The sequence below is a fragment of the Vanellus vanellus genome, assembly GCF_965231255.1.
Source record: "Vanellus vanellus genome assembly, chromosome: 1".
NCBI classification, from domain to species: domain Eukaryota; kingdom Metazoa; phylum Chordata; class Aves; order Charadriiformes; family Charadriidae; genus Vanellus; species Vanellus vanellus.
Genome location: NC_138905.1, coordinates 148,632,152 through 148,648,230, shown reverse-complemented (window position 1 = coordinate 148,648,230; position 16,079 = coordinate 148,632,152). Strand labels below are relative to the sequence as shown.

The 16,079-nt window shown below is 41.4% G+C and overlaps 1 protein-coding gene across 1 annotated transcript in view; it reads left to right on the top strand.

Moving 5' to 3' along the window:
• The window catches only part of VWA3B (von Willebrand factor A domain containing 3B), a gene marked incomplete at its 5' end in the record, with an annotated part of 71,615 nt that extends 65,425 nt beyond the window's left edge, over positions 1-6,190 (top strand). The window contains 3 exon segments of the mRNA XM_082497570.1: positions 393-634; positions 4,618-4,764; positions 5,894-6,190. Of these exon segments, the coding sequence (XP_082353696.1) occupies positions 393-634; positions 4,618-4,764; positions 5,894-6,132 (628 nt within the window). The 3' untranslated portion in view covers positions 6,133-6,190.
• Positions 6,191-16,079: the final 9,889 nt, after the last annotated feature.

The following is a 16,079-nucleotide window of genomic DNA, read 5'->3' as shown; positions in this document are numbered from 1 at the left end:
AGTGGGCTAGGAATGAACTGTCTATGAAGGATACTAAGGGTATGAATTCTCGCTGACTCATACTAGAATTGAGATTTGCAGGAATACTGTCCAGAATACTTTTAAAGGGAAAGAATTGTATGCAATAGGCTAGCAAGATATACAGTATCTACAGAAACAAGAGGGTGAAACTGCGTTTTAGGCTATTCTTTACTTATTTTATAAATAAAAGGGAAACTAGATTGTAAGACATTTATAGCCCTGTCAAATGCTCAAGAGTGTGGTAAGTCTTTCTCTTGTTAGTACTGTGAGTTGTAGGAAAAGGTGAAATCTATGTCATGTAAAAAAGGATTTAAATTAGTATACAGTATGAACGCTTTTAGCTTAGTCAATTTCCTTCTCTGATTTTCTAGCCTGGACAGAGAGACCAGAAAGCCCTATCCTCACTCATCTGTGGAAGATGAAGGAGGAGAAGAAGCAAAGAAAATTACTGTGAAAGAAGATAGGGGAAAAAAGAAAAAGAAGGGGAGAGCAGAAGACAAAAGGCATCCCAGGGAGAGGATGTCAGACCCTGATGATGTTTTGTTTGTCTCCAGAAGGGAAGGAAAAGAGAGAGAAAGAAATTCACTGCCTAGCAATGAAGAAGAATTTGAAGGTAAAGAAGTTGCTCTGGAAAATCATAAACATTAGGGATTAAACGGAACTGATGGGCCTTTAATTTATCCTCACACAAGAAACCGGTGTTCTGCATTCTTTTCTGGGTGTTAGACCAGCCTGCTTTCCCATGCCCTATGTGGTTCTTTCACCTCCTTTGGAAACCATTCTTCACACTGATCATTCTCAGCATGTATTTCCACAGAAAAGGGAAGAACTGAAGAAAGCACGTTCCAGCATATGCTACCTTAACTTCCCTAACATTTGTAGTAGCAGTAAAGATGCAGGAACACCAACCTTAGTACCTGCTAGCAAGGAGATTATATGTTCCGGTCCCTCTACTGTTTGTTACTTATTAGATTAAGGATATGTCTTTATTGCAGGCATTAAATTATTGCATATGGAGCTCAATGCTTCAGAGGTTAAAGTGCTTTTAGTGTCTGAGCTAGCTCATTTAAAGCTGAGATCAGTATCTAAACTCCCTGTCACTCTGCCATAGAGACCTGGGCTACTGTAGGTATGCCATTACATGCCACATTCAGCTCTTCATTTTAAATACCCTACAGTCAGTGGAAAGATAACAGGATTTTTATCCATACCTGCTGGTTGTACCTCCTTGTACTATTTTAAATATGTTCTCAACATCTTTATTAATTATTTACTTTCAGAAGTAGTGGCTTATAGATTCACTTAATCATCATGTTGTCAATCAACTTGATTTGGCTCCTCTGAACTTTTCTTCTACGGTCTCACCTTTTAAAGATTGTATGTGAATTCCATTTACATTGTTTGTAATGGGCATTATGGTGTCACTGCATTTTAGGAGTGGTCTTGTCAGAATTATATGGGAGCAGAGGTGCTGGGCTTGTCCTGTAGCTGTATGAGAGTCCATGGCTTCCAGAGGTAGCGCTACTTCACTGGAAATGCTCAGTTATTCCAGACATCTGAGACGCAGATGCTGAGTAAATGTGAAATGATGCTATTGTGACCAGCAAGTCCTATTACTGATTCCATGCAGGTTGAAAGAAATATTAAATGAGAGCAGTGGCTATCCAGCACTTGAATGCTGCCTAGCTTTACCAAGTAATTTCATAATACTCTATCAAGACTCTATCAAGACTTCCAGGTGGTATGCAGGTCAAACATACTAAAGAGGGTACCCCATCCTCTTCTGATGACACCATGGACATTGAATATGGTGCTTTTTTAGCTTAAGTGTATTTTCATTTACATATCCTTCTGTGTTTTATCAGAAAAGGAAAAATCAGAGAGATGATGATGATGTTGAATAAGACTGTATGGTCATTCTCACAGGGTTTCATCAGATAACTCTTATCCAATCTCTGTATGTGATTGTGTATTTATCCTCTCTGAGTGTAGATATTTGTCCCATTTTCAAACTATGCTAATGATTTCATAGCATTTTGTGTATATAATTTTGTAAATCATATCAAATGTGTTACCTGACCCCTGACATACACATCTTTTTTAATGATGTTAATACTGGATATAATTTTAAAGAGTCAAGAGAGAAAAGAAAACAAATTTGCCTGGCATTGTTTTTTCCTTCTGCCCAAGGTTCAGGTCTAGTATGAGCTATTAGTTTACACTTACTGCCTGGCAGTCCAATACGTGCTGGGGACCAGGTTTGTGAGGTTCACCAATACAAATTATCACTTACCCTCAGAAGTAGTCATATTTAATTATATTCATATGAGTAAGTGTTGAATAACATGGGTGAGGTGTTGGGAAGTGCTGCTGTGCTAATGAATTGTTCAGTTAGTCTCTATCAACCGGATATTAAAAATCTTAGGTATCTAGCAATGCACTTTCCCTTCAAGGAGTTTTCATAATGCTCAAAGAAGGCTAGATATTCAAGTCAGGAGTCTAAATTGCAAAAGTACTTATGAGCTGAAACACCCTTTTTTCATCTTCAGACACCTACATAACCCTGAAATCTTGATTGTTGCCCTTCATATGCTGGACACACGAATGTTCATCAGAGTGATCCCTTACCTGATTTTCCTAGTAGTTGTTTTCAATACTTCTTCAGTATTTATAACAAAGGCAGATTTTTTTTTAATAGAGTCAGCATCTCAGATCAATGTTCTGAATACCTGTAAATACCATTAATAGTTAAACCTAAAAACTTTGGTAGCTAAATATCTTTTACTGTAACTAGGTTACACTTATTTTTTCAAGATTTCTAAAAGCAGTCTGTTAAACTGGGAACTAGTTTATCTGAGAGATGCATAAACTTCTCACATATTCTTTTCCTTGTAATAGCTAGTACCTGAATAATTTGGATATCTTTTACCTTTCAAAAAAGCTCAATAGTCCTGATCTATTTGCCTGAGGTAAAGGCTGCTTCTTCATATTTATACACAACAGCTTTCCATGAATGTCAGTATGTGTGTAATGTGTTAAAAACATTCAATGCCACCAGCAATTCCTACATTTGCTTTCCAAAGCTTTGTCTTGTCACTTCTTATGAACTCTCCAGATAAATATATATATATTTTAATAATCTGATTGGGCTGTAACTACTCCATGTGTTAATCAACACTATTTCCTACAGTTCTGCTGACTTCAGATATACAGTCATCTGTTATATGAGCAAGTAAGTTCTCCTGACTTGAATAAGCATTTGCCCAATATAGAGATGTATTTTTGTGCTCGCCAAGGTAATGTGGATTCAGCTACGTGGCTGATGAAGCCTTGTATTTCCATGAAGACTATTTCCACAGAGCTGTGGGTCCTGTATGAATTAATGGAGCATTTTGGAATGTTTGTGGTTTGGTTTGTAGTCATCTAAAATATTCCTGATTGTTAGGAGGAATCAACAACCGATTCCTGTTGTTCCCACTCAGGGAAACAACGTTAACAGAAGTGAATAAAGATTAAGTAATTGTGTTAGTTATTTAGTGTATATTAGCTTCTTATTGTGTTGATGTGTAATTTTGTCTTATTTATTTCAGAACTATTATATTTAACACATTAGTATTTTACTGCATGTGTTTGCAGCTCTTATTGTGTTACTTAGCTTTGTATGTTTATAAGAGAGTGAATGAAGTCCTGGCAGATTCCCACTGACTGTTAGTGGGCTAATGATTCTTTGTCTAGGTAACATGAATAATACTATTTGGTTGAACAAGATCACAAATACTTAACTCCGCCATTGGTTATTGCAATAATTGTTTTTACAGATACTTTCAAAAACGTGTATTTGTTTCTATAGAAAAATTCTTCTCCCTGTCTTTCTCGTCTTCTCTCTGTTCTGTAATGATTAAAATCAATGTTCATTTCATGTAATTTCCTTGCTTATTTTCCCGAAATGGTGATCTAGTGAAAAACTGAAACAATTCAGAGTGAAGTACAGGTGTGATACACAGTGATAGACTGCATTGCCTGATGCATTAGTAAATCATAGGTAATGGAGCCCTCATCTCCTTTTTAATTTTTAATGAGATGTGACTTGAAGCAATTACACTGATAATTACTGTAACTGCCAGTATGGGGTAGGTGGGAGACCTTTGAAAATGATCGTTTTCCATCCTTTTCTGTGGCAAATCTAGTTCCTCTGAATTGGGTTCAAGAGTGTAACAGCTGTGGCACCTGGCAGTCTAGTGGATTGGCTGGATTTCTCACAGTAGGATTTCACATTTTTAGCACCCACTTGTTTTCCAGTCTCATTTTCTAGTTAGTTCATTCAGCATTTGGAGAAGGCTATCATAATAAAGCAGTGTTCCCATCTGTTGGTCATGTCTTGTTTAATAAGCAGTTGATGTCAATTCAGCTCTGCTTGCATCTGTTACTTACTGCAGCTGTGTGTTGTTAAGGGCCACCCAACAGCCTCCAGATTTAGCTTTTGTTTTTCTGTTGATAGCATATTACAACTTGGCCTAAACGACTCTCTCTTCTGTCAGGGTTGTCCGCTCATTGAAAGAGGAAAGTGTATTAAACTTTCTATCTCTTTCCCCATAGAGAATGAAATATGGAGATGTGCAAGGGAAGAAAGTGCAGTTCCATTGGTGAAGAAGGTGTGTGTTGTGGTATCTGAGGGTGGAGAGGAAGGACAGTTCTGTCCAGATTCTGGGAGCAAGACCAGAATGGTTTCAACATCTTGTGAAGGTACATGCACTGGGTAAAGAAAATAAATGGTTTGTGAATTGTGTGTGATAGGGAACACTCATTTAACAGTGCATCTTTCATTTTATTCAAGGTAGCAGTATGGCCACAATACTTCTCAGTATTTTAGTCTGGCAATGTTTTTGTACTGCAGACAGATACTGTCACCTTATAGGATACAGTCAAGAAATTTCCTGACCCTCAGACAGGTGAACTCTCTGTTCCTGTCTCTTAGGTTGCCCAAGAAGAATCAGAATGTTCCTTTTGTGCATCTAAGTGCCGATGTTGTCCATGTGTGAGACAAATTTCAGAGGCACGCTTTTGATTTTTAAACCCTCAGCTTCAGGGTTTTCAGTGGTAGCTATGGATGATCAGCATTCCTAAAACTAATCATCATACTCAAATCTCATACTCTCTATGTACTCAATCTGTGCTGTTGTTTCGCCACCCTGTATATCACATTTTTTTCTTCAGATGGCTCCCACAGTTTTGTTTTCTACTACACAAGTGTTTCTTATATGATCATTTAAAACCCCCAGATCCCCCCTAAAGAAATATATGAAGCAAAATAGAGTATACAATTTTGTTTACTTTGTTTCTTCCTATTTTATTCTCTTTCATTTTTCCTCCAGCTTCTGTTCTTTTGCCATTCATTCATTATGGTTGTCATCCCTTTGTGCCAGAAGGGTACCTAATAGTTGGTGGTCTCATTTGATATGATTGTAAAAAGTGACTTTTCAAGTGACACGATATCATTAAAAGCGAACCGGAGAAGATAAGCATGGTTGTACTGGGTCAGACAGAGGTCCGTGTAGCCTGGATCCTGTACCCAGCAGTGGCCAGATGGTGATTCTTAAGAAGAACAAAGGTTGGCATGGGAATAACAACAGCTACAAGCTTAGAAAATGGTAATACTTAAAAGCAGACTGGTTTGAACTTGTGAGGATGAAAGCAAAAAGGAAAGCAGTGAAAAGCCTCTTTACACAAGACCGTTGCTCTATTACCACAGTTATGGAGTCATTTGTTCCATGATAAATTTCAGGGTATGCGTTGGGGTGGTGTTGAACTGTTACATCCAAGCTCATGGTGGCTCAATTTTTTCTTTCACTAAAGAGTATCTGTTCTCTCCTAGCATCTTCATTCTCCATTTCATCATCCTGGTGTTCACCAAGGCATCAAACTCTGCAGTTGCTGAGTGCTTCAACTCCCAGCTCACCAAAGCATCCCTGTTGCTTGCACAGTCCAGCTGTAGAAAAGTCTCCAGAGCCTGGTAACAGCAACATCACCAGAATTATTAGAGTCAACATGGGGCAGCCAGGATTGGCAAGACAGCCTCAGCACCACTGTGCAGGGCAAAGGAAGCCATGTTAAGGGTGCATGATGAAGGAGCTTGTGAGGAATGGATGAGCCTGCAGATAGAAAAGATTTTTAGCACCTGTAACTGTGAAATTTTATTCCTTGAATAAAAAATAAACTGACTAGTTAATGCTAAATTATTTATGATTTTTCAGACTTACTGTGGAGGTATGAAAGAGAAACAGTGTCAGAGGTTCAGTTGTGCTGCTGAAAAGTATCAATATTAGAAGAGACAATGGAAAATTGTATTTGTCTGAGTATCCTTTGTTTGCAGTGGACCTATTTGATTTATTAGCCATGGGTCTTTCTAACGAAATGCCTTTTTCCAGAACTCCTTTTTCACAGACTCAGTCTGTAAGGCATCTGGGAAGACCTGCTGCAGGGAACCTACCCTGGTTTTCCACTGGTGCTGACTTTTATATGTATCCGTCTGAGGCTTTTCCATTGATGGAGATTGTTGGGTGAGAACACAGATGTAGTGCTTTGCCCTCGAAGACTAACTTCTTGGTAACACAGATTTAGACCACAGGCTGAATTCTTCTCTGTGACATTTGATATAAAGCCAGTGCTACTCTGAAGGCAGAGGAATTGCTTCAGTGTTATGGCATTATAAATGAAAGCAGGAATTGCACCTAGACACATTTAGGAGCATCTCTATCCTTAGCTCCCAAATAATGGATAGGTGACTGTAACCAGTTAAAAAAAAAAAAAAACAACAAAAAAAAACCCAACAAAAAACCAACACAACAAAACAACCAAATAAAGATTCATTTTCTCTAACAAATGTAATGTCTAACAACCATCTAAGACATGACATTTGAAATGACACACAGTGGGGGGACGTAGTGTGTTTAGCACTGAATATCCTCACCTCAAACAAAGTATCACTTGTGGATGTAGTGACACAATTGTATGGTTGTCTAGGGCTTTCTGTTAAGAAGGTGAAGACTGATACTTAATATTTTTGCCATATCAAGGTGAATGGAATTAAAGATTCTTGCAAGCTTGGCTTTAGATACCTATGCAATTTCCAAGCAGATGTATGTATTTATCTTTACATTTGAAGTAAAATGGAGTTGAAAAGATACATTTAACCAAATAGAAGCAGAATGTGGCCAATTAATGTATACACGTGTATATATTGTAACCCAGTGGTATATTTTAATGTAATATAATGGTTTTAAACTGAAAGAAGGTAGATTTAGGCTAGATATTAGGAAGAAATTTTTCACTATGAGGGTGGTGAGGCACTGGAACAGGTTGCCCAGAGAAGTTGTGGAAGCCCCATCCCTGGAAGTGTTCAAGGCCAGGTTGGAGGGGGCTTTGAGGAACCTGGTCTAGTGGGAGGTGTCCCTGCCCATGGCAGGGGGGTTGGAACTAGGTGATCTTTAAGGTCCTTTCCAAGTCTAACAATTCTGTAATTCATTCTGTGATTTGGCCCTCTCTGACCTCCTGGAGAGAGCTCACCTTCATGCTGATGCTCAGCCTGCGCCAGGCAGCCTGCTTCCCTAATCTTGGGACTGCTCCAGTGCCAGCCGGTGATGTGATTATCATCTCAGGAGCTCGATACGGTTCTGTATATATTTCATTATTTATTTTTATTTTATTATTAATATTTCATTAAAGTAGTTTAGTTCCTTCTAAACTCCTAAGTCTCTTTTTCTGTCCTCTGCCTCTCTCTTTGAAGAGGAGTAGAGGAAAGCATCTGTCGGTCCCATCTGGGCTCCCCCAGGCCCCCAGTAGCGGATTTGGCCTCCTCCTCTACACTTTAACTCTTCTCTTTTTAGATCCCTTTCTCATATGAAGACTATTCTTAGTACCACATTATTATTACATTCCACATATCTTTCTGAATGAATTAGCAGATATTAAAGATTGCTGCATGATTAAACTAGGAGTAATAGAGACAATTTCACCTTACAAGGTGGTGTCTGGCCATCCTGGCTTTTCTGGATGCCTAGAGTGTAACTTTGTGGCAGTGACAGGGGTGCTGTGCTAGCTGTACCCGGGGACTCTAGGGCCCTGACAGAGCCCATGATACGGTGAGCCAAGGACATCTCTGCAGCTGAGCATAGATTTCTGCATGTTGTTAGGGAGGTTTTGCATAGATACATAGGGATATAATTTCCATCAGTGACAAAATGAGTGGGACAGAAATACAGAAGATGTTTCCTCTGCTCAAGAAAGGTTATTCTAAGTTGGGGTTGGCTGGAGCCCAGGTGTTTTACCATATGGCTTCTCCTATGGTCTTTCTGTGTGTTTGTGTCTGTTTAGAATAACAGTGAGGAAGTGCCTTCTTTGAGGGAGGGATCTCCATTTCATGCAGCACACTTCTGAGCACTAAATATTTCACTTAGCACAATGTAACCATGGTAGCATGGTGAGAACCTTGACTTTTTGGCCCTAACATCTAAAAGAAACAGAGCAATGAACAGAAGATGTCCCAAACATTGTGAAATGCTCAGCTCCCACCAAAGGTCTTTCTGTGTTGCCAGTACTTTGCTTTTGTGAGGTAAATTACCAGTACAATGGAGTGGGTGAAATATTCTAGTTTGATTTTATAGATGCAGGAAGGTCACATTGGGTTTATGGCAAAGCTGATAGAGTATCCCTTGAGGCCAGCGTGGAGACAACACCTGGAGATGCTTGTGGTGCTTATTACCAAATCCCAAGGAGCCACTCCGAGGGGGAGAAGGTACCACGTTATTTTCAGACGAATGCGTGTCCCCTGCTGTAGGAGAACTGGAAGTACCATACTTAATACCCTGCTTCTCCCGGGCTCAGTCTACTGGCTGTGCTTCTATATACAAGCACACTGAACATCTCAAGCCCCACTCTGTCTATGCTTCACATTTTTAAAAGCCATTAACGTGAAATGAGAATAGCTCGATGCCATCATTTAGAAAGAGTATAAAAAAAATTATGTTTCTGTAGTCAATGGAGGGAAACAGAGTCTTTGAGGCTATATTTTGGACATCTCCTCTAGGACACTTCCTTTAGGCATATTACAAGTGCCGACTCTAGGCAGCTAGTTCACGTGTACGCTTGGCCAGGAAAATCCTATCCACCTATTCAGGGAAGACTCAAACCTGGGAAAAACTGTAATTCTGAAATGGTCTGTCCTGGAAGTTGCAGTTTGGATAGTTTGTGTTACCTTCTATTATGCAGCTCAGGCTCCTTTCTTACTCCATGATGTTCTGGAGTTTTCTGTATGACAGTGGAGCTTGCACACACATGAAGTCCCTGGTTATAGGTAGTCACTGGGTATCTGTTCTACCCAGAGGAAAAATTGGAAGTGATCTCATTATACCACAGCATCCGCAAAAATTTAAGCCTGGATAGCTGAGAAGAAATATTTTTACTGTGGACATGAACACTTTGGTTTTCTGTAAAAGAGAGCTATAAATTTTGAGAGCCCTATAAATTTTGGTAGAAAAGATATGGCAGTGAAAAGTTTGTTGAACAGAAAATCTACTTTTCCCTCAAGTATGGCTTTCAATCACATGGTCTTTGGAATCTACCAGCTCACATTTTTAGCAGAAGAAGATACGCCTCAATCAGACTAATTCAGCATTGACATGACCATCTCACCTATGTCTCTTGTGATTACTGTGTATTTGAAACTGAACATGTGCAATTCCAATGACATGAAAAAAATGGACCGTGGGCCAATTTTGCAAGTACATATTGTTCAAGTACGTGCAGATGGATCATATGCCACCTCGAAGTGATGAAGACTGGTATTCCCTTGAAAAAGTGGCTGAAGTTACCTTGGTATTCCACTGAGTGCAGTACAATTTTGTGATAATACAAATAGGAATGTTAACCAACCACAGGATCAAAACTGGCAACACAGGTAGTCTGAACAGCAAATTCCTCTTCTGCATAAAGAGTGATCATCAATCACTGTTGGTCCTTTAGACAGGCTACATTTAAAGACTGATATATTGTAGCAATATGGATGGTGATGAATGAGTTGCCTTTTTACTTGTTATTAAGAATCCATTTCACTGTTCCTTTCCGGGTGTACGGTCTGACCTCAAGAGGCACCTGTCATGGGATAACATTTATTAATTTTCCCTACTGTGGCCCACAAGACTTTTTTCCTGCCTGAGTCTGGTTAAATGTTTTGTTGCATTGTTTTGTGTTAAGCCTGGGAATTGTCAGGATGATTTATTCTTTTCATTCAAATGTTCCTGTTGGTCCGTTTGTACAGCACGAGCTCTGTCCTGAGTTCCACACCTTGCTGCAGATGTCCAGGAGGTTATGTTTTCATATGCTTGCTTCCTTCCACTGATCTGTTTTAAAGAGGCAACTATTATTATGGTGGTCTGTCAACAAGATGAATTTTCCAATTAGATTTGCCATATGCCTAAGCTTGACCAGGATGGCCTAATTTCGGGCTCTGTCAATAGAGCATAACCAGATCACTGAAAATCCAGGTTGCTGCTTCCTTGCACTGCCTCATACTAACATGGCAGTGGTGAGCTTTGGGACTGGCCAAGGCTATGCACAGACGACTTCCTCTGATTCTTTTCCAACCACTGAGATGGTACTTACCTTATTCACTTCCCCCCAACATTTCTGTTTCTTTTTGATAAAGGAAGATAGCCTACAAAACAAAAAAATAACAAAAAGAAAAAAGTCATATTCACCCCCACCTATATTTGTCATCCTGGATCAAACTCCAGACCCCACGGGTTGGGACTTGGCCCCTGGCATTCAGCATTACATGCATTCATTGGTGCTGCACGAGAAGGTAAAGAAGATGCTGTATACTGGACTGCTCGGTTGAGCAAAAGGTGTAGGAAGAGAACACCTGCCAGTTGGCTGTCATATTGGGTAGTGTGACCATGAAACTCCTGAGGTCCAAGGGAAGCAAGGATAAGAGGGAAAATGAGTGTAAAGGCTTTTATGAGACCAGGTCATAGAACTGGGGGAAGTGGAAAAGCTTTTGAGATTGAATTCCTTTACAAAGTCATCAGTAACCTCCTACTCAGCTGTGTAACCATGAAATCAGATCAGTGTCCTATCTTCTATGTAAAAGGACAGTTTCATAGAAAAATGTTTGTATAGGAAACTTTGAGTCAATCTGCACAGGTATGCAAAGGACCTTTTCCTCCATGGCTATTTCCTTATGGTTTGATCTTAAAGGTCTTTTCCAACCTAAATGATTCAATGATTCCTTTCTTGCTGAGTGAGAACATCACTAGCTTGACTGCTGCATAAATACAACTAAGCTCCAAAGGGCTCAGTCCTTTGTTAAGCGACACTGTGAGAGATCACACAGCTGCGCTTAACCACAAATTCACACTGCTCCAAGTGCATCTGGGGCCACCTGTAATGGTCTACTGTTGATAAACAGAGGTATTAGCATTAAACCTGAGGTTTTATGCCCAGCTGTGAGATCGTTCTCCTGGGAGGAGGGGGTGCTTGGCAGAAAACAGTGCAGGCTTATGCTGGCTACTCTTCAAAATCAAGCAGCTAGCAATGCCAGTCCTCCCCATGCTGGCCCTGGAGTCGGGTTAACGGCACTAAGCAAGTGTTGTCCCTAACCAAGTCATGAGACGAAGTTTGGTGAGGAAGCCTTGCTGCTTCTGGAGAGGCACACCTCAAACCAGCTCAGTGGTACCGAGGTTCCAAGTTAATATAAAACATGCTGAAGGGCAAAACTGTGTGAAGGTTGATTTCAGCATCTTGTAAGCTTGGTCTTCTAATTACAGGGTTGAAAGAAAAAGCTAGAAGCAAACAAATACAAAGATATCTGTGGCCTAAACTGAACACCAGCTCTTTTTGCCCAGTTCTTCTTCCACTCCAACCAGCTCTTAAGGTTGAGCCCTCAGCACCGACAGCTGAAAGTTCCCTTCCACTGAAAAGCGCCCCATGTGTCGGTCCTTAGCAGGTTTAGAAGAAGTAATCATCCATCTTCAGTGGCATTCCCTGCTCCAGACAGTTTCCTCACAGGTAACTCAGAGCTGAGCATCGCGGCATCTGTACAGCTGCCTTCCTGCCTCCCTGTTTTTCACATGATCTTTTGTGATCTGAGCCTTTTGTGGACAGGATGTAAGGAAATTCAGGATACAGGCTGTGACGTGTAGTCAGAGCTGCCTGCATCTACTGGTCTTGAGCCCGGTTTTGTGATTGTAAGCTGACTTTTCTCTGTGTCAGACAGTGATGTGGAAGCTGGAGATCCCTGCACAGCTCGTCTTTGTTTTGTGTTGTGTGACTCCAGCAGAGAGGAAAGAAGGTCAAAGTGGTATGGAGATTTAGGACAGGAGATGCCATAGTTTTCAGGGAAGCTGCTGAGGCAGCAATATTTTAGAACTTTTCCTCAGACTGTTCATGTATTTTTCCTCTGGAAATAGCCTTTCATCTGGAGAGAAATGGTTACTGACAGGTATACAAGGTTTTCCAGGCAACCATTGTATAGGTCACCATAAGAAGAAATGTGGTGATGTGTTACAGGGCCTCATTTGCCAAGCTGGTCTTTTTTTGACTCCTAGAGCTTGCCTTTGATCACATTGATGCATTTATTCCCCAGAATCTGAGTGGTTCTTCTGTGACATTGTGTTGGGACTGTTGTCCTCAGTTTCAGTAGTTTAAAAAAATAATTGCTGTACTTGAATTTCACAGGAGCAGCTGAGGTAGATTTAAATGGAAAGCTTTTGATTTTAGCACTGTGGCTAATTCCAACACCTTCGTTTCCCTGAAGTAAGCTGTGAGTTTCAGGATCAGCAGAGATCTAAAACTCAAGGCTAACTTGAACAGTCTAGCAGATCTTTCCTGGTTTTGCCGTAAAGATACAGATCAGACTTAATCAAACCTGCACCAAGGTTCTCAGGGGCTCACAAGCTCCAGCCAAGCTCTCCCTAATCCTGGCATGTATTTTGAGTTCACAGCATGGCACATCTGACTTCACGTATGTTACAATTGCTTTGCCTCTCCCCCTTATCTTTTCTACTATTTCACACAGAATCACACAGAATGGTCAGGGTTGGAAGGGACGTCTGGAGATCATCTAGTCCACCCCCTCTGCCAGAGCAAGGTCACCTACAGCAGGTTGCAGAGGGTGGCGTCAAGGTGGGTTTTGAATGTCTCCGGGGTTGGAGACTTGACAGCCTCTCTGGGCAGCCTGTTCCAGGCAGATTTCTTCTGCAAACAGCTTTGTCAGTGCCCTAAGTCAACCAGGAGCCAAATGAAGGCAGCTATTGCAGCACTGAGCCTGCATTGATCAGCCCTGGCGATAGGCAGCCTACATTGCTTTAGAATTCACCCTGCGCTACTAGAGCTACGCTGCTGCTCAGAGTTAAAGCAGAGTTTGGCTGCTTGTACTTGAAAACAAAACCCAGGTCAGCAGTAAGTAATAAATACTTGTGGACGCTGACTTTTCAAGCTCAGTGTTGTCCTCAGATTAAATCACTAACATCACGTCCTCCTTGGATTGTGCTGTTAGCATCTACTTGAAGCCGCAGCTGGTGCAATATGTGGTGCAACAATGCCACTACCGCACCTGCACTCCGGGCACGACATTGGCTGGAGCTATCACAGGGTCTAGCTCAGCAGTATGGGGCCCTTTGCCCTGTGGGGCATAAGTCTCCCTGATGGGGGGTAGCCTCCTTATATACCAGCAATTCATAGAATTACCATTTCCCTGCGCTCTTTCTGAGACAAGATACTGTAAATCTACTCACTTTTCATGGCTAAAACAGGAAAAAAAACCCCACCTTTTACCAAGAAATGTGTGTGGGGAGTGAATTCAGGCAATGTGGTGAATACAGATGGGGAATATAGCTGAAAATGTTTGGGGTCTTTTCAACTGTTCTTCACATTTTTCATCTTCTCTGCCTGTCTGCAGAGCCTGGCTTTGTTCTGCAAGTCTTTTCACAAATACTGCATTCATTTACCACCCACAGATGCTGTCTGTTTATTCTTTCCTGTTGTTTTCATTGATCTAACATGAAAGTCACCTTGAACTGACAGAGCTTTGCCCTTGCTAGGCATGCAAAGTATTAAAAAATATAAATATACAAATAAGCATACAAAATACAGGGGCTAGGCAAGTTTTTGTAGGGATTGCTGTTGTAGGGGGTCATGGATACTGAATCTGAGTCGTCTGTAAAAAGGCAAGATGCCGTTGAATTGAGTAGATAAGTCACAGAAGGGTTGTAGACTAGATACCAAGGCAGGGCGCATTGCAGCTTTCAGTATTTATTTCAGTATCCATTTTTTTTCTGAGCAGAAGCATATTTGGGTATTTGCTGGCCAATTTTAACATTCACATCAAGACGGGTGACGTGGGGTCAGTACGTAACTTGCCTGTGGATATAAGAGATTTATCACTGAAGAAAAACTCTTTCACAAGGAAGTTCCTGCCAAGGTTTGCCATCAACCCCTCTTTTATGCAGCTGCTTTACAGCATGAGGGAAACTCAGACCTATCCTTGCCAAGCAAGAGGCAGCACTTCAATTTAACAGCTTGGTACCAAGCACTTAAATAGTTTTTGGCACATGAATTTAAAAATATGTTTTCAGACAATTACATTGTGAGTATGCCTGCAGTGCTGGCAGCTGAGTGTTGGTCTGTTTGTTCTCTTAATTAAATATACGGCTAAATGCATTTAGCCACGTTAGTGTTGGCTAGGACAAGTGGTGCTGTGCTTGCTAGTCCCACGCAGCTCTGCCAGCCCTCGTAGCTAAAGAGCAGCTATACGCTGTCACTGTGTGCTTTCGTCCTGAGCACAAAAGCTACACTTAAACTTCCTTCATGTCTTCCTTGACAAAATTAATTTTCTTTACCTCTTCTCTCTCCTTTTTGTATCATAGATCTTCTGCTTAATTCTGGCTGTAAGAGCAGCAGGAGATGGCGTGTTTTACTGCCACAGAGAAATGGGTTACATTCAAGAGAAAGACTTAAGAGGGTGTGCTTTCTAAATGGCTCAAAAGAGCAAAGCCCCATCACTTTCCCTAGTTGGTGGGCATTTTGGGTGTCCTTCCTCCTATAAATGTGTGACACTGTGCAGGGTGGAATCTGGTCCACCGAGAGGAACTTTCATAGTGACAAGTTGGCAGCTGACTAGTAATTTGTGGTCCATTTTTCTCCCTTTTCCAAGCCTACCTATCCTGTATTGCTTAAAAAGAGAGCATGGAGTTTCAGGCCCCATCAGTGCCATTCGCCCTTGCCGGTCTGCTTTTGTACTCGACACATTTGCTCTTTGTGTTTGTTCAAACAGTACTTCGCTAGCAGAAGAAAGAAGCCCCCATGGCTCTTTTCTCCTATCAGCGTGGCAAAGCAGCTGAGAAAGGGAGCTCCTCTCGCTTACGTTACAGCACTGGGGCTGTTTGCTTGGAGCTCAGCCCTGCCGGGGGCCAACCGCTCTGATAAAGTGGCTCAGAGGCAGTGCAATTGCATGCCCTGGGCTGCATCGAGATGCCTAAAGAGACAGGCACTGATGGAGACGTTAAAAAAATACCTATTTCTTCCTGATTTAAGTGGTCGCTGCTCCTGAAAACCCCACAAAACATGTAAGTAACCCTAAAACTCTGGCCCAGGGCTCCTTCCGTGGGTATGTGACTTGAAGGTGCTGACACCATGTGCGGAGTGCCTGGTGTCTGGCAGGATCCATCCCTGAGCTCCGGTCAGGCCATGCTGGGCAAAGCCCTTCCCAGCGGTGAGGCCACAGGGACGGCACTGGCTGCCCTCGCCCAGCTGAAGTCTGAGCTTGCTCTGCTGAATCATTATGATGTGAGGGGACAAAACACCCCGACCAACCCAGTGGTACTCTCTTTGGGCACAAAGAATTTGTGGAGTAAGATTTGAAGTGGGAAGAGGGCTTTGTTTGCAATTCTTTTATTTCTTTATTTTGGTCTTGAAGAGGACGACAGACAGGTTCCCTGGTGCCATTTACACTGAGCCACAGTCAGGTTTCCCAGCACCTGATTTTTTTGTTGTGAATTATAGCAAAC